Here is a 25,293-nt window from a genome sequence, read left to right as displayed (position 1 = left end):
GGATTACAAAACTAGCACATAGATAAGGTAAGCTTCACATCTAGTGATTGTTCTTCATACACTTTTCTTGTCTGATTACTGAGACGTAATCAAGTATTTGAGAAAGAGATAAAGGAAAACAGGCATAGCTGCCCCGTCTGTCTGTCTAGAGCAAACTTTTTTCTCATAACTAAGTCGTGAACACCTTTCTACATCATATGTTATCTTTGTTTCTTTAATGAAATATACTGAATTAAATTGTTTTCTCTTTAATATAACACATTGTATAAAATTATTGATGTAAGCAATTTATTTATGATAGATGTGTGAGATACACAGATTAATTCTAATTTCAACTATTTAAAGTAGTCCTGCTGTAGACCTACCTGAATATGCAAAAAATAATGGTCACCCTTGTCTGATTTAAAATTTTAGGGATCGACCTGTCGATGAAAGAATACCGTCAAACTGTACACGTCTACTCATACACCCACCAAAATGAACACCCAGGTGCCTGTTTCTACTGCCCACCCCAAATCACTTTTAAGAAACGCTGGCATTCTCATAGCTGAAAATGATCTTTGTTGTCATAATACATATTTTTGAAGTTAAAGATCTTTTCATAGTTTGTTGGACATTTTAGTTAGTCTTATAATTTTCTTAAGGTAATGTAGTTTATTCTTTAATTGTGTTTCATCTTTGCTTTTTCCCCTTATTTCAAAATATCTCTTTGTATATTAATTCCATGTCTGGCATATTTATTGCAGCTGATATTGTCTATTTTGCTATTCAAAAGAAGGGTTTTTTTTCATCCAGCTGTAAAATATGTGAGTCTCTCCCATTATTTTTGTTTCTGTTTCTTTCAGAGTCATGCCCTTTCCATCACACTCAGCTTAATCATCTGAAAGCCAACCTGATATTTGCTTTGAAAAACAACATAAGTGCAGTGTACCTTGCCTTTCCAGCTTGAACTTCCCAAAATCTTTTCCATGTATGTCACCTTGGAAAGTAAATCCTCCTCTTTCAAGTCCAGATGATACCTGATAACGCACGAAAAGGAAAAAACAATGCATAACAAGGATTAATGATAATCTCTTCTTTTATCATAATATAAATATTATTTCTATTTAGAAAGTAAAGGTTAACTATTTAAAAAAATTTGTCATTTCTTCAAGTGACCCACTTATAGTTAGAAATTGAGAAATACAGACATGAACTTCAACTAACAAATAAATTCTCTCTCTTGTTTTGATCTCAAAAACAGTAGTTTTTTACAACATATATATAGGTTAAGTACCCTTGGTAAACGGGGACACAGATATGAATTACGTCAGAACCTACATTATGTAAAACTCGCTGTGTCACAACTACTGCCTCGTGTACCTCACGTGAAGCCGTTTACCCTCGAGTTAGATGATGAATTAAAGCAGAAGCAAAGGGTTAACTTGCAAGGAAGAAAGTGAAGGGGGTGTCTTAAATCTCTGTTTATCTGGGGATGCTACCTTTTAGAACTTTCGGGGTGGTTACCAGTGGCCTTGGAAGGAGTTTGGTCCCCACCCTTACGGTGGGATGTGGTCTGGATCTAAGCTCTCTGGCAGGAACAGCCCATTTGCTCCTGGCCAGTTTGTTTCTCATTTCAGAGACAGGTTTCTTCCATCATACAGTGAAGGGGTGAAGTGGCCACGCAGCTGGGATGAGGGCCGGCTGAGTTTTCACGGGGCAGACAGGACCTGACCAGGTGCTCTCGGAAAGGAATCGCCCCAGGCGCCCCCAGCGCTGCGCAGACGCGGTGATTAGAAACCCCGCCCAGGGAGTACTCACGTAGCCATCCAGCCCCCAGGGGTCGTTTTCAAAGTTGCTGACAAAAATGTCCACTGGGCCTTTAATCTGAAAAGCTTTCAGAAGTAAGTGGGCCTCTTCCTTCTTGTAAACGCCTAGGAAACGATCAGGGGGTTATTCTTACAACGTGGGAATGCTTATGAGTCAGTAACGCAGGCATTCGATCCATTTGATTTGGAATATGGTACAGAGATGATAATGTTTTAAATCACAGAGATTAATATTTTTATTTTTAAATTTTAGCTTCAGTACTTTTTTCCTAAAAATCACTTCTTATGAAAGTCCTTGTCTTATCTTTAAGTATCATCTATTTCACTCAATTCAACATCTTTACCCCACAGAAAGAACAAAAGTAATATGCATTCAGTTCATTAATTTTTTAAACCCAGCATTTTATTCATATTTTACTCACTTCTGAGGACAGGAGTATGTAGGGAAAAAAGAGACCATAACCTAGGGGATTAAACTACTGTGTATGAACTAAACAAGCTACAAGAATATATTGCACAGCACAGGGAATATAGCCAATATTTTATAATAACTTTAAATGGAAATTCATCTATAAAAATCTTGAATCATGGGCTTCACGGTGGCGCAGTGGTTAAGAATCCGCCTGCCAATGCAGGGGACACGGGTTTGAGCCCTGGTCTGGGAAGATCCCACATGCCGCGGAGCAACTAAGCCCATGTGCCACAACTACTGAGTCTGCGCTCTAGAGCCCGCGAGCCACAACTACTGAGCCCGCGTGCCACTACTACTGAAGCCCATGCACCTAGAGCCCGTGCTCTGCAACAAGAGAAGCTGCCGCAATGAGAAACCCACACACCACAACGAAGAGTAGCCCCCACTCGCCGCAACTAGAGAAAGCCCGCGCGCAGCTACAAAGACCCAATGCAGCCAAAAATAAATAAATAAATTTATTAAAAAAAATATTGAATCACTAAAAAATGACAATTGTGATAAAGACAACTATGTTGAAAAGACACATGGGGAGTTAGTACAAAATTATCATAAAATTTCAACATGGGAAAAAAATAAATATTTCTAAATCAATATAAAAAAAGAGAGACCATAACAATAACCCCAAATATAGCTACTTATGCAGATGAATTGCACTTACTAAAATGAAATGAGCAGCAGGGTGGCCAAAGTGTGACGGACATACTTGTGGAGCCCGCGAGACCCTGGGCGTGAATTGACTGACAGTCACACCTCTTAGCTACTCATAAGCTCCTCGGAATGACTGCTGAGTGGCATTGACCAGAGGTGTCACGGTGTGGCAAGGGGGAGAATGTGTTTGCAGCTACAGCTAGTTCCCTACTCAGAGGAGGAACTAAATAAATAAGTAAAGAAACAAAGAAACAAACAGATATTAAATAACAATAATGAACCCAAATGTCTTCTGTGTAGAGAGGCAGGTTCAAGGGAAAATCACGCTGTTCGCTTCAGGGACTCCAGCAGTTCATTCCCAACAACTCCCATTAGAGAAGTGAAACTCTAACATCGCAGAAAGAGTCTCCACTGGCCCATCACACAGGATGGAAGGGGACCCACGGACAAGAACGACCACCTAAGGACTTGACTTTGGGCTCCATCATGCCCACCATCAGCAGCTCTGTGTTTCTGGCGTCCAGTTTAACCTCTAAAACTCTGAACCCCACTTCTATATACTATCAGCAGAAATAAACTATGTATGAGGCAACTTTTACGGTGTTTAAATGAGAGCACTCAGCAGACCACCAGGGCCCCAGCTGGCCCTCCGTGGATGTTAGTTTCCCTTCCTCTTCCACACCCTCTCCTCATCAGAACGCACATGGCAGGTGGACTTATATCCACTTGGGACTCAGCCAGAACAACAACCCTTGACCCACCCGCTTTCCCAAATCCAAACGAGAGATTTCCCAACACTTATCCACAGACATCAGTTGCATCAAAATCACACTAGAGCATTTTCTTTGGGAAAAAAAAAATCCAAACTCCACGAAGAGAAATAATATCTAAAGGAGATGGGTGAGCCTAAGAAATCTGAATGTTTTACAAAGTCTCAGTTTATTCTGACACAGGACCAGATTTGAGCACCTGGTCTAAATCATTTACACATTCACAGGGTCAAGATGCAAAGCAATTTTGGGGCCCCTGGACTACGAATTCATAAATATGTACCTGTTTAAAAATCTTTGAGTATGAATTATTTTTCTTTTCCTAAATCCAGAGTATGTGTACCATTTTTAGATGTTCTCCCATCCAAGGAAGCAGGAAAGTGAGACGTGAGGGATGGGGAGGAGTCCTGACCTGCTCTCATACTTTCTAGAGATGAATCTGTGTCTGTCTAGTAACTAGTGAGTGTGTGCGTGCCACCGGGGGCCCCTTGGTGTTCAGAACCAGTGCTGGGGCTGGTGGACAACTCAGTCTGATCCCTTCAGGAGTCGGTCTATAGAAAAAGGCACATGGTTGTCAGAAGTGAGATAACTGAAAAAACAAGACGCACTGGATTCAGTCATGAAGGTAATTCTGTGTCTTACTGGTTGAGAGCCTGAGCTCGAGATTCTAATCGCTGAGATTCTGATGGCAGAGCTCAAATCCTACTTCTGTCGTATCCACTTAGCAAGGCCACTGAATTTCCCTGAGTGTCTCTCTTTTTTAATCAGTAAAAAAAAAAAAAGGTGTTTAATAAGAATACACCACAAGATGGATGTAAGAACGAAAAGGACGATATGTATATAAAGCACTTAAAATAGTGTCTGGCATATAAATCAGAGCTATTGCTTTATTAACTGAGATACATCAATAAAAACTCACCAGGAGCAAATGAGTTAAAAGAGAGAGAGAGAGAGAATAGCAAAAGAATGAATTCTGGAGACATGAATATCTGGACATAAATCTTACATCTTTGACTTAGGACGATCTGTGTGTCACCTTGAGCTCGTTAATTCACTTTTCTGTACTGGTTTTGTAATCTTTAAAATGAGACAGCAGTACCACCCTGTCGTGGTTACTGAGATGATCCAGTGCGACGCAGCAGATGCAAAGCCAAGGTAACGTTAACCAGCACTTGACACGCGTTGGTGCCCTCTCTGCGAGAAGCCGGAGGGTCTGCCCCTGCTCACGTCGGGGTTAATGAAACCCCTCGGCACCTACCTGCCAACTTCAGCTCCCCCTGGGCGGCTTCAACGAAGGTCGCGTTCACCTTGCTGCTTGTTGCGTTGAACCAGTCAACAGTTAGGGTTGCAGGCTGTCTTTTCCCTAAATATTCATAATATCCCTTCCACACTGAATGGACGAAAAATACATCTGAAGGAACTGTGGGGGAGAAAAGATGACTGTTAGCACCCACAGAAAAATTCCATTTAGATATCCTAATACACAGAAGGTATAACGTTGTTCAGTAAGACAGCACAGCAGTGACAGTGAGGAAGACAAAGATGGTCTACCTGCGTGTCCCTGCACAGCAGGGGTAAAAATCAGATGACCCGAGCAGGGAGCAGGGACAGTACTGTGAGATGCAAATGCACATCTGTCACCTGGTCGGAAAAATCTTGTAGATGCCAGCGCACACCTCTTTTACCAGGTCTGGCAAGGCCAGAGTGTAGGGTGAAGTGGGACTCCCAGTATTAGGTTAGACTGTATCAGGCTTAATAAATACATTAAACGGACCTGGAAGATCACTACTGATACTCCATTTAATATCTAAGTCTACTAACTTCGGAAAGACTTCGGAGGCTCAGAAAACTGACAGCACCTGTCAGAAGCCTTCTGCCCTCAGACAGCCTGCATTTCAAAGCGCCACCATGACTGCACAGGCCAGCATATGAAGACAAAGATGCTTTATTTCTTGAGGTCTTTATTTTGTAAGTAGAGCCAATCTCTCATCTCTCTCTTCTACTCTTTAATCTCCTTATAAAAAATAGTCCAGTGTTGGTAAGAAAGCTAGATTAAATGATGTCAGATGGCATCTTTTAAGTTCAGAAACAAAAGGCAGAAAGTCTTCTTAAAACATTACAAGTCATCTGGGACAGGAATTCTTGCAAAGATTATTGAGCTATTCTCTCTTTTCACTGGTTAGAAGAAAAATCATTTTTTACATTTCTGCTAATATGTATAAAATCCTGATACTTTTACAATATTGATATAAAATTTTACAGGGTAATTGAGATAAATCTACATCAATGATGCCACTAAATTTCTATTTGCTTTTTGTCTCATGACGTGTGTAAATTGTTTAACTGGACAAGATCCACCGTGAGTGGAACTGGTCAGAACGTATTGTTGGACTTCCTAGGTGGAAAGAAAGATTTGTGTCTCCCTAAACATAGTTTTTAGCAAATGCACTTATGGCAACACGTGAGGAGGACAAAGCATAGCGTCCCTTTTCTTTCCAGTCCCATTGCCCGTCTTCCCAGACAGGCTGATCCTATAAGACATCACCTAGTGACAGAAGAGTTGAAGAACAGATGTCATCACTTCCTATGGCTTTGATGGACCCAACTTCCTAATAACAATAATTTTAAAAATTGAGTAAGTTTGAAGCGGAGCTATGACACAGGCATCTGACACAGTTGCTGACTGACCAGCGACACTGAACAGGTCTGCCCGCCATCAGCAGCATCACTGAGCCACACTCTTAGTCAGCGAGCCCCGAATGCCTTGTCAGCCTTTTCTAAAATAAACAGCCTGGAAAACAACGTCAAGATTGCTTTCCCTAATCAGAACGCATACACTCAACTGGAGCTGTGAACGCACTTGTTTGGGCCTCGCACTTAGGTCCCTCTCGTTGGTGGATCCGAGTGGGTCGGCCTGGCTGGTCTGCCCAGTGGCTGGTCTGTGTCCCGCTGTGACCATCGGGGACGTGGAAGATGATCTTTTCGGGTCTCTGTCCTCTGACCTGTTGCTGGTGGTTTGCAGTGTACTGTAACCACCGACGGGGAGGTGCTAGATTGTGCCTCCTACACAAAGACCCCTGTTGAATCAGCACTTCCCTTCAGAGAGGGTAAGGCACGCTGACGGGGTGTCTGCAGCTTCAGAAAGAGCCTGCAGACTTTTCACGACCACTGCAGCAAACAGAACAGGACAAACGCACCACCAGCACCAGCACCACCACCAGTACCACCAGCACCACCACCAGTACCACCACCAGTACCACCACCACCAGCACCACCACCAGCACCACCAGCAGCACCAACGACTGTGTCGTTTTACTGAAGAAAATGTTGCCTGTATAGAGCATTGATTTCTGTACTTGATATGTATAAATAACATTTACATAGAATACTCCAGAAGGTTTTTTTAAGGTAGATTTTATACTTCACAGTGTACACTGGATGGATTCCTTTAACTATGTTGGAACTTTTTGCCTCATCTAAGAATTAAATGCAAAACCCAGCACTGTTACTTAACCATAGCATTCCACATACTCTTTCCACCTTTGATCCTGGAACGGAGCTTTATGTCTGAGAAACAAGTGCGAAAACCTGAGTAAGGAAAACCCCAGAAAAGGGACCTTATATATTTATAAATGTTTTCTGTTTCTGTTAAACTTTTTTTTAAAGTTTGACTTATATTATAATTTGGGGACACATTGTATTGTTTAAATATTCTCTAAATTTATAACATAGATACAATAGGCCAGGTGATTTGTAGTAATGAACATCTTCGTTAGGAAATAAAACTGCATCTTTCCCATCTGCTATGGCATGCATTAAGCAAGGTACCACACACAACAAAAAGCGATAATTAACATATTCGGAGGCAGAGGATGTCTGAATTACAGAGATACTTGGGGAAAAAAAATGGAGCCCCGCATTTGAACTGCTCGAATTCACAGCTGATGCTGTCATAAAGCGTCCTTTACTGTAACTTCCTCATTTGGAGGAAAGAATCACAACCCTCTTTATAAGGCTCTCCATTATACCACATTCTGGGTCAATATTTGATGTCCATTTCTGCCTATAAAATGCCTAAGGCACCTTTTAATAAAACAGCATGTGACAAGGACAAAGGTTTTCCTTTTAAGTATTGTTCCATTAACAAACCACAGTTATGAGAGAAAGAGGAATCTGTGTAGGCTTGGTGTTTTAAATAACTGAAGCATTAACTTGTTCATCAACTATCGGAATCGGAAATTTGCATGTTAAAATTTGTTTCACTGCACAGAGTATAGGAGAGAACAAATCACTTTATTTGATTTAAATCTATAACTGTTCTGGTATACAAACCTGGAGTTTTAGTAACTGTTTCATTAACTTCTCTCACTCCTTTACCTACAAGTAAAAAGACAAATTATCACTTTCAAAAAACATTTATTTTCGAATAAGTTTGAAAAAATGTCAAATTGAAGCAATGTTCCTTTCTCCAGATTTCTTGAATGCACAAAATAGGAATATCTTACACATATCCATTTTAAACCCTTATATTCACAGCAGAATATCCTTTGCTTTTGTGGGAAAACTGAGTTTCGTAGTGGAAATCAATCTGGATCTGACATGCGCATTTGCATTTAGTGTGTTACAACAGAGAGCCTTGTAAATGAGGGTGTTTATACCCCTTTGTCACTCCTGTTTGGGATCTACTGCCCCCAACTGGAAGGTAATATACAAAAAATCACTATGACTTCATAACCCTTCTCAGGTTTCCAGGTCCCCAACCCAATCAGTGAACTCACAAGTTAACAGTCAATAACATCAAAGTATTTCCCTGCAGAATGTTTAACTTGGTCTATCAACTTAGATTTAACTCATAATCTCTTTGCTTTTATAGTTTTGCATCAAACCACAAATTATCACTTTTTTAAAGTGTGTATTTTGCTATTTCTGAGAGAGAGGGGCAAAGGAAACATAAGTGTCTTAATTCCTAACGTGAGAGCTACAGACAGGCTCCAGGAAACTAAAGCTAAAGGCAGGGGCTTTATCACACTCCGTAATCCTGTCTGTGCTGCTTAGTCCTCGCTGCATGACTAAGCAGGGTTTGGTGGAGAACCGGAACGGTTAGCTGCCATCAAATCTGACTCGGTTATTACTCTTATTTGCAAATACACAAGTTTGTGAGTTCATTAATGCATCATCTCCGTGTTATTGCTTTTGTAATTTTAGAAAGCAGAACCAATGTCAAGAACACATAAACTTATATTTCACCGCCAGAGAGCTTGCAGTCTCAAAAATAACAGACTTAATTTTATACATTCACCAATATTTGGTGATATTTGCCCATTTTCATTAAAAAATACATTTTCCAAAAATATACTGTATATTATTTTCCTTTTAACTCAAAATGTGTTTCTCTTTGCCTTAAAATGTGATTTGCAAATAATGAAATCTGCACATCTCCTTAGTCTGTGCCACTACTGTAGCCAACACGGACTACACACATGTTCGCATACACACAGCTCACACACATTAAGCACGGATTTGGTTGGGGTGACGGACATTGCTTCCAAGATGCTACTTCTTGTGGCTCTTAAACCTGGACACTAGCCTGATGGGCAACTGACACTCATCCTTGCTCTGCAGGGACCCACTTTCACTTCTCACCAGTGACTTACTTTTACAGACAGGTGACTTCCCTGTCCATTTCATGTCCGCTTTACACGTCCTGTGCTCAGATCCACCCGCGAGGAAGAATCCCGGATGGCAGGTGTACACTAAGGTGTAACCAAAAGTGGGGAGGTCGATGGCCCTCACGTCCGCGTGGGCTGGCGTTTCAGGCTGGCGGCAGGCGTGAGCTGAAATGGGATTTAATCCATTAGTAGTCCACTGTAGCCTTAGCATATGTGTCTAAGGAAATACAGCAAAAAAATTGGAAATGGCTATGAAATCAGTTTACCATTTAAAACTGAGAATACAGGAGCTGTACATATCACCAACATTCTGGTCGCTGCAGCTTTCAGCACAACAAAGCCTCGGTGTTTGCCAGCTCTCTCTCTCTCTCTCTCTCTTCCCCTCCCCTCCCTCCCTCTGCTTGTCCTCCTCCTTCTCTCTCACTCCCTCTCTCTATCTATCCACCTATCTATCTATTGATATCTATCATCTAACTTTCTATCTATCTATCTATCATCTATCTCCTTCTCTACATATATGTGTGTAATTATGTGTAGAAATTTAGAATAGAAATCATAGCTTTAAAACAAACACTTCTAAAAAAAATAAACACTTCTGACATACTATTAATATAAATAATATGTTAAATTTTATTAAAAGAGCAGTAGTTTAAACTAAACACATACACATTAAAGTGTATTTTTAAATATGCTTTGATTTTTGTCCAACGGCAACTAGAAAATTTAATGCTCAGTTAAATGAATAATTAATTTTGGTCATAATTCGATGTGTGTTTAGAAAATTAATTGAAATATAGATTCTTATTACCTTTAAAAATATCATTTAGGAGTAAATAAGGTTGTAATGTTTAGATCTCAATTTATTCTTTATAAAGTGTGCAGTTATGTGTCAAATAAAGTACTTGGTCGATTATTATAAGTTTACATTATTAAAATCATGAATGCAATCATTTTAAGTATCCTAATATTTTGCGCTTCAGCAAACTTTCAAGGTAATGAAGACCTATTAGTTCCACACACAAACACACACACATATGTGTATATACATACATAGATGTACATGTGTGTATCAATATAATATCTCTCTATATAATATCCACATATATAATTTGAGTAGAGATTCAGAATAGAGATGATACCTTTGAAATAAATATACATCTTATAATACTGATACATAAATACACAAAAATCACACCTTATATACTATTAGAAGATTTTTGTGTAACATTGTACTTGTCTTTATGTCTAACCTAGTAAGAGATACTACGTCGCACTAAATTGGTAAAGGATGAAAAGTTAATTACTAATCATTCATACAACATTTCTCCTAATTCTCATGATTAAGTCACAGAATAAAATTTGGTCCTAAGTAACTATTTGAATGATCGATTCATATACAGACCCCGAAAAGAACACTTCAAACATTTCTATTAATATGCTGACGTATCACATGATCTTTAATAACCTGAGATGGACATACTAGGAGAATAATAGCACAAGGAGGTTTTCTCTCCGTGAATGTTAACTATGTTATCCACACTGATCTTTGGTTTGGGGCAGTTTCTCAGACTTAAGTGCCTCGGTATCACCTGGAGGGCCTGGGAGCTACAGACTGGACCCCTCCCTCTTCTGCACCCCACCCTCCCCGGGCCCCCAGAGCCTCAGGTCCTGTGGGTCTGGATGGGATCCGGCTCAAGATTTGCGTGTCAGCCGAACCCCAGGTGATGCTGCTGCTGGTTCCAGGGAATCAACCTTTGAGAAACAGGCGTTTAGGGAACTGAAAACAATCAAACAAACAAGAATAAGCCCCTCATTGTTCCCCGGGGCGGGAAAGCACTGCCCAGCGCCGGAGAGTAGGCGGGCCCCGGCCGGCCGCGAGCAGGAGCCGCACTCACGGATGCACTCTGTCTGGAGTCCGCTCCACGTCAGGCTCGCCAGGCAGGTTCGCGTTGTAGAACCTTGAACGTGGTAACCTTTTCTGCACCGGAAAAACACCACGCTTCCAACCTGGAGGGGAGACCCAGTGAGGAACTGCTGAAACCAGGGGCGACCAAAACTTGGGTTTCTTACGGTAAGTCAGTGAGAACGACAGGCACATGTAGTATTTTCCGGTGTTCCGATATATTTGCGCTACGTGTCTATATGCCAGAAGATGTTACCTGAGCCTTCAAGGCCACGCGTGAGCCCCAGTATAAAATGGGCTGGCTTTAACCTACGTCCTCGGCAGGGTGTACGAAGGCCGTCAGGGAGGGGCCAGTGTGCGTCAGGGCCAATCAAACGAGAACATTTTAAGTTTCAGGAAAAACAGGGAGAAGTGGCTGAAGAAAAAGGACGTTTATTCTAAACTAACAGGATCCCCAGCTTGAACAGAGTGTGCACATTTAGCTCTGGCTTTCAAAGCCATCTGATCAGAGACCCCTGAAGTCACTCGATAACTTAAGATGGTTGAAACATTGTATTTCAAGCTTCATTACTTTCCATCTTTAGGTATTTCTCCAATATTCATGTTAATGTACTTTTTATTTAAAAAGTCAAATGAACATTCAAAATATTCAATATTGAGCATGTTAACCACTCTTAAGAGTTATGAGCGATCATCCAGAGAAGAGATACCATACAGGAACCCTAGACTATCGGGCCTGAATCCATTTTCTTCTCCTGTTTTTGTCTCTAGAATTTAATACTATTCACCTATTCTATCAGGTCACCAAATGGGGTCTTTTTATTTGTAGCTCTTCAGTGGCAAGTCACCCTGCTTTGAGATTTGCTGTGTCAGTTCAGCAGACAAAAAACACAAAAATATGCATGCTTTCAAATAGAAATTAATATAGCAGTTAATACTGTGTGAATAAGATACATACAGTTATCTCAGTGTTGACAGTTAAAATAACAAGCAGAAATCCTCTCTGAATGGATTTTGTTTGGGCAAATATAACTTGAATCAAATACGGTACATAAAAACACACATATGTTTAAGTATCAGTTTCATTTCAACGTAGAGAAAAACATTGTGAAATAAAAATGGAGAACCTCATATCCTCTTGAGCTATTCTGTATTCCAAACTGTGGGGTACCGGGGTCTGGGCAGCTGTTGTGAGCAGGGTCTGAAATTCACAATTAAAACAAAAATTAGAGAACCAGATATGGTTATTACAGGGATTCTAACATTTTTACTAAGAGGTCTTATGAAATTCAGAAAATTGTGTTTTGTCAAATGTGCAAGATGTTTTGCACAAAAGTTTAAAATTAAATTGCTATTTTTGCCTTTTTTTCAGATATTTTCTTTAGATATTAATTTTTAGTGCTTTACCAGACTCTGAATTGCTCTGTGTATAATTTTCTATATCAGAATAAGCACATTCTTTTCCATTCTCTGGTTTAATTTTTCTCTACTGATGTATTGGTAGGTTAATAGTATATTATCTTCAATAATTCTCTATTATGATCATTTTTTAAGGATTTAATTAATTACCATCTCCTTTGGCCATACATTACATTACTCCAAATGTCCTGAATTAATTTTCTTCAAGATTCCAAAATGAGTAATATACTTAATGCTTAGAAACAGAAGCATATAGTAGACCAACAGTGATACTTTTCCAAAAAACGCAGTATTTCAGCCGTCAGTGAGCGCTTCAGCTCTACCATGGCTGCTCTCCACTGCTAGTGGGAAAACAAAATAGATAACTTTTTTTAGAAAGTATGTTTTCAAGAGAAACTAATCTATCAGGGGAAGAAAAACTTTTTTTTTTAAGTTTTTCAGAAATAGCTACAGTAAAGCAATAGTCTAAACCAAATGGCAGTAAACATTAACTAGAAAAGGCAGTGCTTCAATGAAATTATTTCTAACACTGTATTTTTTTTTGGTTCTTGGATATGTATTTTTTACTGAAAAAATCATTCATAAATTAACATACAAAAATGTACATACACATGAGTAAATAATGTAATGACAAAGGACAAAGTGTTTTTTAAAACATCTTTAGATTTCAGTGCAAAAATGTACCCCTGGCACCTCTTAAGTGCCACAAGAGCAAGCTCAAACAACCGTATTAAGTAGATATCACTTAATTTCTTAGAAAACAACCGAGGATATAAATCATTAATTGCTTGCTACGTGTCTTGTGCTCAGGAGAGCCGGGCAAGCAGAATGACCCCAGCCGTCGCCTTGAGTCTGCAGGGGGAGCTGGAAAAGAGGGCTCTGAGGGGAGAATGGAGGTCTCCACTGAGACCTGAGTGGAGAATGGAGGTCTCTGCACCGCTGACGGAGTGACTTTCGACCACTGTAATTTCTACCTGAACCCTTTCTATGAGACAGAGATTAGGTCTAAAAACGAGGGATTAGGCCACATACAGAGTGTCTTCTGACTTGAAGTTTCATTTTCATGTTGGAAAGTCAACAGAGCACGAGTGTCCCTGCAGCCCTCTCTACCGTGGCCAGCAGTGCAGACAGTTTAGTGCGGGGCAGGGGGACAGGAAAGCAGGCGTCCCTCTGGTGCCACAGCAATAGCGGCAGCTTCTGCAAAGCGCTCTTTCCCCTAAAGAACGCAGTTGTCGGTTGAGATGGGCAGGAGATAGAGGGACTGGGGTAAGAGAATAGACTCTGGGAGCGATTTTTAAGCGACTTGTAACATGAACTGCCAACTCAGCTGGCATGATTTAAGAGAGGCTGCCCATCAGTGTAGCTGATTAGTGCCTATGCGGAGCATTACCTACAAGAACGTTATCTATGTGCCCACAGATGGTCCAGTTCTAGAATGAAATGTCCTCATCCCCAAGCCCCTCAGGGCTGTCATGTCATCAGTACCGATGCAGGTGGGCTGTGTGCCACTCCACGTGCCGTCCGCCTGGCAGACCCTCCGTGACGACCCCACCAGGATGAAGGGAGATCTGCACTGGAAGAAGACTTCAGATCTATAGGTGAAGCTTTTCCCGCTGAGTCGTCCCTCAGCGGGGGTGCCCGGGTCTCCACAGAACACAGCTGGAGAAAACAACCAAGACGTCAGTTCGCATTCTGTCCCTGGATTAGCTTAACCTATTAAACGTGTTTAACTAGTTTCCGTTAAATCTCTAGGTATCACTATTAAACCAACAAATGATGAAAAGGACAGAATCTGCCCTTGGGCAGTGTAGTCTCAAATTGGAATTTTTACCTATTGTAACATGGCTATAAATCACACAGGCTCTTTTCCTCAGACTGTAACCGAGGGTGTGCATGTTGGTGATTTGCAAACGTGACCGGGAGCCGGTTCTCCCAGAGGACTTACGCAGGCATTGGGGGACCTCTCCTTTCCACACGCCACGGCCTTCGCAGGAAAGGATGGCGGGGTGAGAGAGCTGGAAGCCCTGGGCGCAGCTGTAGCTCACACTGGCGCCCCAGCGTAAATCTGATCCTTCCACTTTCCCATCCTGAACTGGAGGAGGTTGACCACACGTGACAGCTGTTTCCAGAGAACACATGGGATTCAACATTCTAGAGTTTCCACCACAACCATAATACACCAATGACTCACATTTTAATTTTGCCTGCGTTGCAAATGACATCTACAAAGGGCTGAATTTTTTAATAGAAGATTATTGAGAAAGACAGTAAATCAAAATAATAAAACTTTTCTCCAATATTTCTTCATTAATTTAGATCAAGTCCATAAAAGCCAAGCAAAGTCAAAAGATATCACACTGTAAAAGAAAGTGTGGGATTAAACACAACAGTCTCAATATGTATAAGACCAAGAAAGAAAGAAAGACTGCTGTTCGATTTATGTCTTTTTATGTTATTTACCAGAGACAAATCCAGTCAGAACGTGGTCCCATGACATGAGTACAGACTTTTGAATTTATATATACAGATGGTAAGAATTTCTCCCTCTATCTGTATTTTTTTCTTTATATAAAGATAGCATATAATTTCCAAAAGACATAGTCTGTTGATCCATTTGCTGAAGAATTAAAAACCAGTGATTGCACGGTTGAAGAAGATTCTGTAAGAAACCACTGGCCAGTGTTCTATCACAGTCTAGGAGCTTCGGGCCAGAACACGCTCTCACGAGTGACTCCCCAGCTGGTGCTGGCGTCCACCTTTCCCACTCTAGCCATTATTCTAAGACGCCTTGTCTAAAAGCTTCCCTGAAGATCCAAGAGCTTCCAGACTTTTCACACTGGAGGAGGTTTGCCAATGACAGTCCAGGCAGTAGAAGGCAGCAGGAGGGAAGACTCACCTATATTTTCTCACCTGCAGTTTTTCATGGGCATTCGCACGCGAGAAAGACACACAGACCCAGAACCACTCACGCACAGCCGGAAGCTGGAAATGCGCCCTTCTCTTGCCATTCAACCTTCTCTCTGTCTATTCAGCAAATATTTCTGGAGAATCCCTATGTGAAGATTGGGGGAACGTGGCTCTAGACAGACGATGTCAAGTGGCAAGGCCCCCGGGTGGGAACGGTGACGAGTGACATGGTTCCACGGAGGGGAGGACAAGGGCGGCCGGCGGGAGAAAAGTTCAGGAAGAGAGAGAGGTCTCTTCCGCAAGGGCCTGGTTGGCCATGGAAGTATTATTAATGCAACAGATTCTAAACAGAGGGACAGAGACCCACACAAACATATGAAGTCCCAGGGACCTGACATCTATGGACAAGTGCCATCAACAAGCTCATGTGGCTGCAACAGTCCCAGCACAACTGTGTGAGCTCCATTAAACATCCATTTGATACCTGCTCCACAGCAGGATCGTATTAATAACTGCAGATGGACAGAAGGATGGAAGACAGGGGTCCTCACCCTCTAGTGGGAGGAAACCAGGGCACGCCCAGAACCGCCCAGGCCAGAAGGGGTGGAAACACTGCCGTCAGGTGCAGAGGTCTCACCTGAGCCTCACAACAAGCTCTACACAAACGACATGTCCTTCAGAGCCCTCGGAACATGGCGCCTTCCTCACTAAGGCTTCCTGCTGCTCCAGCTCTCAACTCGCGGTTTTTATCTGTCCGTCGTCTAATAAAGAGTAGGGCACCCCTTTTTCATGTCTGATCACTGCCGGATTCCACACCCTCCCCTCTCGCTTCCCCTCTGGCCCGGCTGACAGGAGCCTGTGGGCTCCCCTGGGTGCTGGTGCAGAGCCCTAACCGTGCACATCCAGCCCCGGTACAGCTGTCACCGCCCTGCTCCCTGCTTCCCTCAGGCCACGCAGACACCTTCCGCCCGCTCTGCTCTCCCCGGAAAGCCTGCTGTCCAAGTCGTAAATCTTTCCATACCATCTCCACACCATGTGGCGCCGTTAGTCTCCGCATCCAAAGCCCACAGAACGTCACGCACTGACAATCGCTGGCCCTACCCTGCCTTATTTGATGATTGGCTTCTCTCTCTGACCTGACTCTACATCCCCGTGGTAACGGTCCCCATCGTATCTGCCACAGACTTAACACGGCCACGTTCACCAAGAGAGAGCAAAGCTGGGGTTCACAGCACAGACTCCAGAGGGAGTGTGACTGCCAATGAACCCTGATGTCTCCAAGCCCTGATCTGTGACCCTGAGCATTTACTAAAACTCTCTGTGAGTCAGTCTCCCGTCTGTAAAACGGAGATTAAAGTATTAAGAAAATGAAGTGATTTAATATTTGCGAATGAGTTTACAAGAATGCCTGGCGCATACAAGGTCTACAGAGATGCTTGCAAAATGAAATAAAACATAACTCAATAAAGACTTCTATATGCGTGAGTAAAACACACAAACCTTTGCAGGTAGGTTTGCTGTGATTCCACGCACTGTCTTTGGTGCAGCGGATAGTCGAGGACGTAGCAGGTTCCATGGTGTAGCCGGGGTTACACTGGTAGCTGACCGTACTGTTGAAGGTGAAATCTGTCCCAAACTGGATGCCATTTGCCAGTGTACCTGGATCTCCACAGCTTATAACTAGTAAGTGAAGAACAAAAAAGAGTCGGAAAAACACATTATCATGAAATGACTTATTCCCGGTTTCTATGTAAGTGACTCTCCTTAAGCTGCTATTCAGAGTGGTTAAGGCGTGTATTATTACAGCAACACCCCCTCTCTCTGTTTGACAGTTTTACTGGCCAGCGGTCAGGAGGCTGCATGTTTGGAACCGCTTGTTTCTATCCCACTGGTGGTTGGCTGTGCGGGTGACAGCTGGCACCCATGTCCAGTCCTGGGTTAGGCGTGATGAGGGGTCACACCACAAAGTCAAGCACAGAGGCACAGGCTGAGATCAGAGAACCAAGCACCTGCCCCATTTCCCTCAGGCTAACTGGTCTACAGAGAGAACAAACCTTGACTTTCCTGGACCTCAGTTTTACAATATCCAACCCAACCAGCCATGCAAAGCATTTTCAACCATATAAATAAGAAAGTGAAGAAAAATCTAAAAGTGCTTAATAAATGGCCATAATATCAAACATATGTATGATATGATATAATCCTATTTTCTCTATGAATTAAAAAAATCAGTACAACACTATAAGATCAATTTATTTTCTCTGTCAGGTAGATGTCAGTGGGATGCCCTGGACCCACCAGGACAGCAGGCCACTCACGTGTGCAGTCGGGGGCTGTACCCGTCCAGGTCCCGTTGGCAGTGCAGTGCCGCGTGGTCAGCCCCGAGGTCCTGTAGCCGTCCCAGCAGGCGTAGACCACAGAGCTGGAGAACAGGACACCGTCGCTGCTGACGATCATGCCGTGGGTGGGCGTCCCCGGGTTCCCACAGGACACGGCTGTGAGGGAACAAAACCGGGCCGTACAGAGAGACCCGTCACCACGTGAGGAACCTGAGAGGCCAAAGGCCATCAAAGTAACAGACTGCGCATTTATTCCAAAAATCACAGGACACGTAACCATGGGAAACTTTTCACACATATTTTACTTTAAGACTCATGCCATTCTCTTATGGATGAGTTACAAATGTGCAAGCTACATGTTTGTATTATCTCTTCTAAAACGCATTACTTCCGAACAGATTAAAAGATGAGTTAAAGCACTGACAATTCAAAACCATGGCAGTCTGAGATTTAACATGTTTATAACAAACAGTAAAATTACCATGATCTTTTAAAGGGTCTGTATGACATTAGTGACTCAGAATTGTCTCCCTCCTGCAATAGCTGAGTTAAAAAAACCTGGGCAAATCAGGTCATATTTTACATCTCCAGGACAATTCATTTTTAAAAATAAGGGATACCTGAGGAATATGAATGACTACACTTAAGCTGTTCTGTGAAAAGGTCTCCTCAATGTTCCCCAATCTACGGGCAGCTGTGTTAACTGGCTTTGGAATGGCTGCACCTTAAATCTCTCTCCAGGCGACTGCAATGCCATGTACAGGCATGAAGACTTCAGCTAATGCTGGGCAGTGTAACAGATCTACACTCTGAGTATCTATCATGTGTATTCCTTCGTCAGTGAACAAGGAAACTCAGCAGCTGCTGGGTGTGTATCAAGGTGAAGATTTTAATCCATAACAGGTTTTTTGTCTTTTTCAGTTAAACCCATTTACCATAAAGATGGTTATTTTTCCTCCTTAGCCTCCCACAATAATGCACAACAGGCAGACATACAAAGAATGTGAATTTTAATAACAAGAATGTATCATGAGTTCTTTTTCTGAGAATGACCAAAGTATTTGCAAATACTCTTGCCTATTTAATTACTCCACTTTCAAATCTAGCCTTGAGAATAAAGACACACTCTTCTTAAAAATGTGAAAGAAAACAGATTGCAAAGTAAAAGCCACTATAATGGAAGTTTAGGGAATTCCCTATCATATTATGTTAAAAAATGCACATACTCTCAGCTTGGACTAGATCTTGTTTGACAAATAAAAAGCACACGTGCTGGTGCTTCTACACCTGTGCCCACGTCGTACATAACTAATCAATTATAACCCTCTTCCCTGATGAGTCTGGGTTTGGACTTACAATCCCTTCTAACACAGATTGTTCAGCAGTTTCTCGGTTGGCATTTGAGATGAGATATATTTACCAATCCTGAAGCAGACGATACCTAACATTCTCTAAAGCTCAAAAGTTCTTTGATGGCTGTGACATAAATAAAAACTTCACATTGCAAAAATCCAAGCTGTTGGCCTATTCAAGACAATTCCCTCATCCATTCAACAAATACTGATTCATCATTTCCTGTGCACAGTTACCACGCACACGTATGAGTGCAAGCCTGACAAAGCAAAGAATTATATTGATCCAATTCATAACAAAAGGCACCTGGGTATATCATTATATTTTATTCTAATCATATCTGCTATTAACATCTATGTAGCAATTTTCAAAAGTGATCTGTGAAGGACTAATGCTAAACTAAAGCAGGTCACTGTTGAAAACATATTCAACTTAATATACTGTCAGTAAAAGAATGCCCATCATAATAATGACATCCTAATGTTTATAAAGTTCCCTCAAGTATTGTATCCTATACAATCAAATTCATGGTTAACTTTTTTTTTCCTGACAGGGACACTTTCACTGATGGCTTTGCCTATGAAAATGAGGGTTAGAAAACAGAGTCAACATAGCTGTTTTTACGTCAAGGTCTTAATGTTTTAAGACATATGGGGACTATCACTAAAGCAAAACAAGAGATTAAATGTAGGGTCACTAGAAGGAAAACAAGATTTTTTTAAAAATTACAAGTTAAAATTTCTTTTAAAATACATCCTTTTTAAAGTACATTTGGTTAATGTGACTCCTTTTGGTAAAAGATTATTTTCTTTTACTCAACTTATAATAAATAGCATTATACTTATTCCAAATGCACTTTATTGTTCACAGATATCAATACCATTCACTTAGCATGCTGTATTAGGAAGATTGCTGTTAAACTGAGTCAAATAGTTATAGGTTTGACTCTCTGATCATACAAGTTAAATAAATGTTAGTGATCAATTCAAGTTCTCAACATGTAGTGTCTTCACTGTAAAATGGGTATAACAAAGATAATTGCTCCCTGTTTTTGTAAGATTACACATACCAAGTGCAAAATGCCTAGTAAACAATCTGGTAGATTAGTAGTAGTACTAGTATTGTTATTTTCATTATCATCATTTTAATCCCACGTCCATTACCTGAATAAAAGGTCAACTTTATCATAATCTCATGGGAAAGAGGATTAAGAGTTGCCTAATGCAACTAACCCCAAAGATGTAGTTATATTTAAGCAACTTGGTAGGATATATCCATTTGAAAAGTAAGTCAATGAGCCTATGATTAAAAGACAAGATTGCTAACAAAAGAAAACATGGCTTAAAGTGATGAAAATATATTATAAATTTAAGTTCTTTGATGTTGAAGAATTTTTAAAATATTTTTCTTTTGTGATGCATGACTCCTCCTCTTTATAATTTATTGAAATATCCATCAGGAGCTTATGTTTTTAACAGATTCAGAGAAGGTAAATTATCAGGAGGGAGGTGACCTCCGTTAGGGGATTGAATATATAGGTCATGGCTAACCTTTGTGGCAATGAAAAAGTCACTGATAACCCCATTTTCTACAAAAAAGAATATGTGCCCCAAAGATATGGACCTACGATAACAAGTGAGAAAAAATATAAAGCAATAGATTCTCCAAAAAAGTTTTAAGACTTCTACATGTGGAGGGGGGTAGTGGGAAGGGGAGTTAGTCATATATCCTACCCATCATTTGTTGTTTTAGCGAGTGTAACACATACTATTAATTATGCAGCTTCCCATGATTTCTGTACAATGCAATTTGGAAGTAGCCAGTTTTGTGGGGCATATTTGAGAAATATTTTTAGTATTGAAACATTTTAGTAACTCAACTTCTTTCTCTATACAGATTTTAAGGTCCAAGTTTATAAGGATTTTATAGGAACCCTTTGAATTTCTGACTTTTGATAAACTAAATGCTATTTAAAGAGTACTTTGTATAGTCTGAGTTAAGTATATCATGAAGTGAAGTCCAATTAAGCTCTCCTAATCAAATAAATGAATTCCTTTATGTTTTGCTGGAATAAAGCTCATAGTGCCATATCCCAGCAACAAAGTGAGATTTGTATGGAAAACATTACTCACTCTCAACCGCTTTAATTTTTTCACTTTTTCAATTTGCAAGAAACTAAAGTGCTTGAGATAAACCCAATATAGAATATACAGTCTCAAGTAAATGACCATCCCTAATAGCACAGAATGTATCTAAGGGAGGTTTGTTGAGCCTTGGAAGCTATATTTCCCCACCAAATTTGGTTAACTTTTAACCAGTAGTTTTTCAAATAATTTTCTGCACCATTCTCTCTTTCTCTTCTAGAACCCCAATTACAAGTACATTAAACTGCTTGATATTATCCAATAGGAAATTATTGTGCTGGGATTTTTTTTCTCCATCTTCTTTTCCTCTGTTTTTCAGACTGGATAATTTTCACTGACCTGTATCCAAGTTAACTGAGCCTTCTGACATTTTTCATCTGCTAAGTTGATCCAGAAAACTTTTTATCGGATAATGTCCTTTTCATTTCCAGAGTTTCCATTTGATTCTCTTTCATTATTTTCACTTCTCTGTTGAGATTCCCTGTTTCGATTCCATTTACTGTAAAGTCTTGAACATGTTCTTAATAGCTTATTTAGATCCTTATGTGCGTTTTTCAACATTTGGGTCATCTCAGGATCAGATTCTCTCTCTATTGTTTGTTTAGTTTGTTGGCTGGTTGGTTGGACCATGGGTCATATTGCTCTGGGTTGTGCCAATGCAGTAACTGTTTATTGTATGCTGGACACTGTGAATGAACTACTGCATGCAGCATGTCATTCCTTTAAAAGATGTTGGGCTTTGCTCTGGTGGGCTTTGAAAGTAGTTATAGATCTTTTGGGTCTTGTCATCAGTTTTATTCTGTTAGCGGAGAGCTAGTTAGTCTGAGTCCTAACATGATGTGCTCTTAGTTCTAGCCTGTCCCCCTGATTTTAGGGAGTGGTACCTATTCACAATGTATGGGCTCTCTAGGCCTCCAAGAAGTGTCCTGAGTGTACAGTGTCTCTCAGTACGGTGTGACTTCTACTATCACAGGTGTGCTCTCTGCTAAGAAGGTCTGTGAGTCACTGAGTCTCACGTGTGCTTGTCGGCCCAGCCCTCAGCTGAGTCGCCTGTGAACACGCCTACAGAATCCTGGGGCCCTCCCATCATCAGTTCCCTCTTCCTGGATTCCTGTTTCTGCAAATTCCATTTCAGTAACCTACAACAATTTCTACCTCATCACCTCACCAAGCCACTGTACCACCTGGGTTCTGCTTCCCAGCTTCCCAGCAAGAAAAATGCACAGAGTGACAGAGGGGTTATGGAGCTCACCTTATTTATTTTCTCCTAAGGAACAGAGTCACGCCCTGTCTGTTGTTTAATAACTCACATAATTGTCTCATGTATTTTGTTGTTTTATAGTTGTTCTCAATAAGAAGGTGGGCCCACTATCGTTTAATATGTCATGGATTGACGTGGAAATCTTATTTAATTTTCATAATGTTCAAATACTTCTGGACCACAAATTCACAGGTGTGGTATAAAGAAAAGGTTAGATGGGGTGTAATTGTAGATTACGGAGGTCATGTGTAACTTTGAGGTACTATATTATAGAACAGAAAATGTCCTGGTTTTGGTGAGAAAGACATGCTCTCATGCAAATTTTAATATTCAAATTTCTACAAGAGGGGAGGGAACTGAGAGTGAGAAAAGTTCTACTAACTTATAGTCGCATACTTCAGTCAATAGAAATGGCATCATCCTGCAAATCACAGCTGCAGATGACATTTCCCCACAACTATTTAGGCATATTTGATTTAACTTCTTTAGGGCCTAATATTAAGATTTACATTAACTTGATTGTCAAGAGGCAATTTGGAGTCAAACATTATCTTGGATTATCACGTATACTTATCTCTATATAGAGAGATAGACAGGTCTTTGACTATAATAACCAGGATAATCTTTGACTCTAAATGAGAGTATACACGCACACGCATACATAGGATTGGCTTATTCATATATATCATTTTATATTATGTAGACTACATATGATACAGTTAACTATGTAAAATACAGTCAGATTAGATACATGCATATTATATTCTACTTATCTATATAACACCTATAATAAAATGAGTGACAGTACAAGGAGAGTTGACATAGTAGGGAAAATAAAGATTAAGGGAACTTGATCTATATTTCTGGTGTTGATATTGTGTGAGTTTATTCAAGCTGATCAAATTCTATGGAAAGTGTTTCATACATGTAAAAATAGGTAATTAATTTGTATATCTGTTTTAGACTCGAAAATTCAGTCACTGAGAAGTTTGTGTGCAAATGTTGAAGTCTTATCTGTCTGAATTCTAACTCGGTTATTTTCTAGACTCTGAACACACTCATGGCATGTCAGCTTACCTTTGCTTAGGACAGGCATTGCCAAGACATGACACCGTGTCTATAAAGAGCCGTGGCATTTTACTGGTATTACTGGGGTTTCCCACCATTTCCTATCATGCCTCTTAAATAGTACAATAAAATACACTCACTCCAAAATATTATTCGGAAAGTAACCCGAGAATCTTCTGCAACACAGCGCTCTGAGCAGGGGCCACCAACAGACTGGACATAACGTGAACAGAAACCTCTCCCAGCCTGCAGGGAGCTCCCAGCAGTGGCTCACTCGGCCCTACTCACAGCTCCTTCGCCTCAGCTCTCGCCACCAGCAGCCACAAAACACGGCAAAGTCACACAGAGATCGTCACCAGGAGCAGACAGACACCTCCTTTAGACCACGGACTTTCAAAGGGTTAGGATAGCGTCATATGATCTTTTGAACAGTCAGGTATCTCGGTATGCCCAGCTGTGCTTTTTGATGATTCTCTTATACGTTTGGGGGGGAAATAGGTTAATTGTAGAAATAGTGTAAACCTGTAGGATTTTTGTGGAATGTTACTGGTCATTTTAGAGTGAGTTACCTGGTTTCAACTTGAAACGCTGACTTTCAGGCTTGAACTTACCCTCGCACACGGGCTGCAGTCCTGACCACGACCCGTTGAGCAGACACGTTCGCTCGGCCGAGCCCCGCAGCTGGTAGCCCATTTCACAGGAGAAGCGGAGAAGGCTCTTGGCCTTGAACTCATCTCCAAGCCGAGAGCCATGTGCTGGGGTCCCTGGATCACCGCAAAATCCAGGATTATTTCCTATGGAACACAAACACGTATGGCAATACTCAGTGCTGTTATACTCGTTTAAAACAGGGCTGTTATGTTTAAAGGGAATGAAACTTTATGTAAATGTGTATCGAACACGGTTACAGTCATACAGCGTTCTGGAAATCTCGTGAGAAAGATGTTCTTTATTACAGCACAAAAACGGAAGATGCTAAGAAATTGTGTCTGTGTAACTAAAATCAAAATAGCTTATTAAAATATGGTTGTAACAATAATTGGTATTCTTTAGAAGAAATAAAATACTGGGGACGGTAAATGCAGGAATTGCTCGTTGGAAATGCTGGTAAAGATGCTGACGAGGAGATGGGGGTGAAGGTGCGTTGGGAACGAAAAAAATCAAATGAGAGGTTTGATGCTTCTACACTGTGTCCATCTGCTGATTATGTTTATTTTGTTTATTATGAAACATTTATGGAAGAATTAAGTTAATTTTTTTTTCCAAACAGGATTGATGTAACAATTGACGACATAGACAGGAAAGATGTGGAAGAATTGAGAGGAAGCACAGAAAAGGAGGGGAAAACGGGGGCCAACTAAGTCAAGGTGAGCAAGCTTCCTACTCAGGTGCTAGGGAGGCTCTTGCAGAGGAAAATGTGCCATGATAGGTTTTTAAAGGGAAGGAGAATGAAGACGACACTGACGCTATATCATAAGGGCGTACTTGGCTGGAATGGAATAACACCAACTTCAAAGAATGGCACCACTGCC

General features: G+C 40.9%; 1 protein-coding gene across 1 annotated transcript in view; it reads right to left on the bottom strand.

Moving 5' to 3' along the window:
• Nucleotides 1-25,293, bottom strand: part of CSMD1 (CUB and Sushi multiple domains 1) — a 1,821,542-nt gene that overhangs the window by 8,561 nt on the left and 1,787,688 nt on the right. Inside the window, exons 57-68 of the mRNA XM_036838958.1 lie at nucleotides 24,373-24,555; nucleotides 17,915-18,091; nucleotides 17,097-17,276; nucleotides 14,635-14,808; nucleotides 14,175-14,348; nucleotides 12,398-12,471; nucleotides 11,263-11,374; nucleotides 9,353-9,532; nucleotides 8,031-8,075; nucleotides 4,957-5,118; nucleotides 1,801-1,913; nucleotides 932-1,019 (exon numbers count right to left, since the gene is read on the bottom strand). Of these exons, the coding sequence (XP_036694853.1) occupies nucleotides 932-1,019; nucleotides 1,801-1,913; nucleotides 4,957-5,118; nucleotides 8,031-8,075; nucleotides 9,353-9,532; nucleotides 11,263-11,374; nucleotides 12,398-12,471; nucleotides 14,175-14,348; nucleotides 14,635-14,808; nucleotides 17,097-17,276; nucleotides 17,915-18,091; nucleotides 24,373-24,555 (1,662 nt within the window). The remainder of the gene's footprint in view (nucleotides 1-931; nucleotides 1,020-1,800; nucleotides 1,914-4,956; nucleotides 5,119-8,030; nucleotides 8,076-9,352; nucleotides 9,533-11,262; nucleotides 11,375-12,397; nucleotides 12,472-14,174; nucleotides 14,349-14,634; nucleotides 14,809-17,096; nucleotides 17,277-17,914; nucleotides 18,092-24,372; nucleotides 24,556-25,293) is intronic.

Source organism: Balaenoptera musculus, chromosome 21 (assembly GCF_009873245.2).
Source record: "Balaenoptera musculus isolate JJ_BM4_2016_0621 chromosome 21, mBalMus1.pri.v3, whole genome shotgun sequence".
NCBI classification, from domain to species: Eukaryota; Metazoa; Chordata; class Mammalia; order Artiodactyla; family Balaenopteridae; genus Balaenoptera; species Balaenoptera musculus.
Note: the sequence above shows the minus strand (reverse complement) of the source record. Positions and strands in the feature narration are given on the sequence as shown.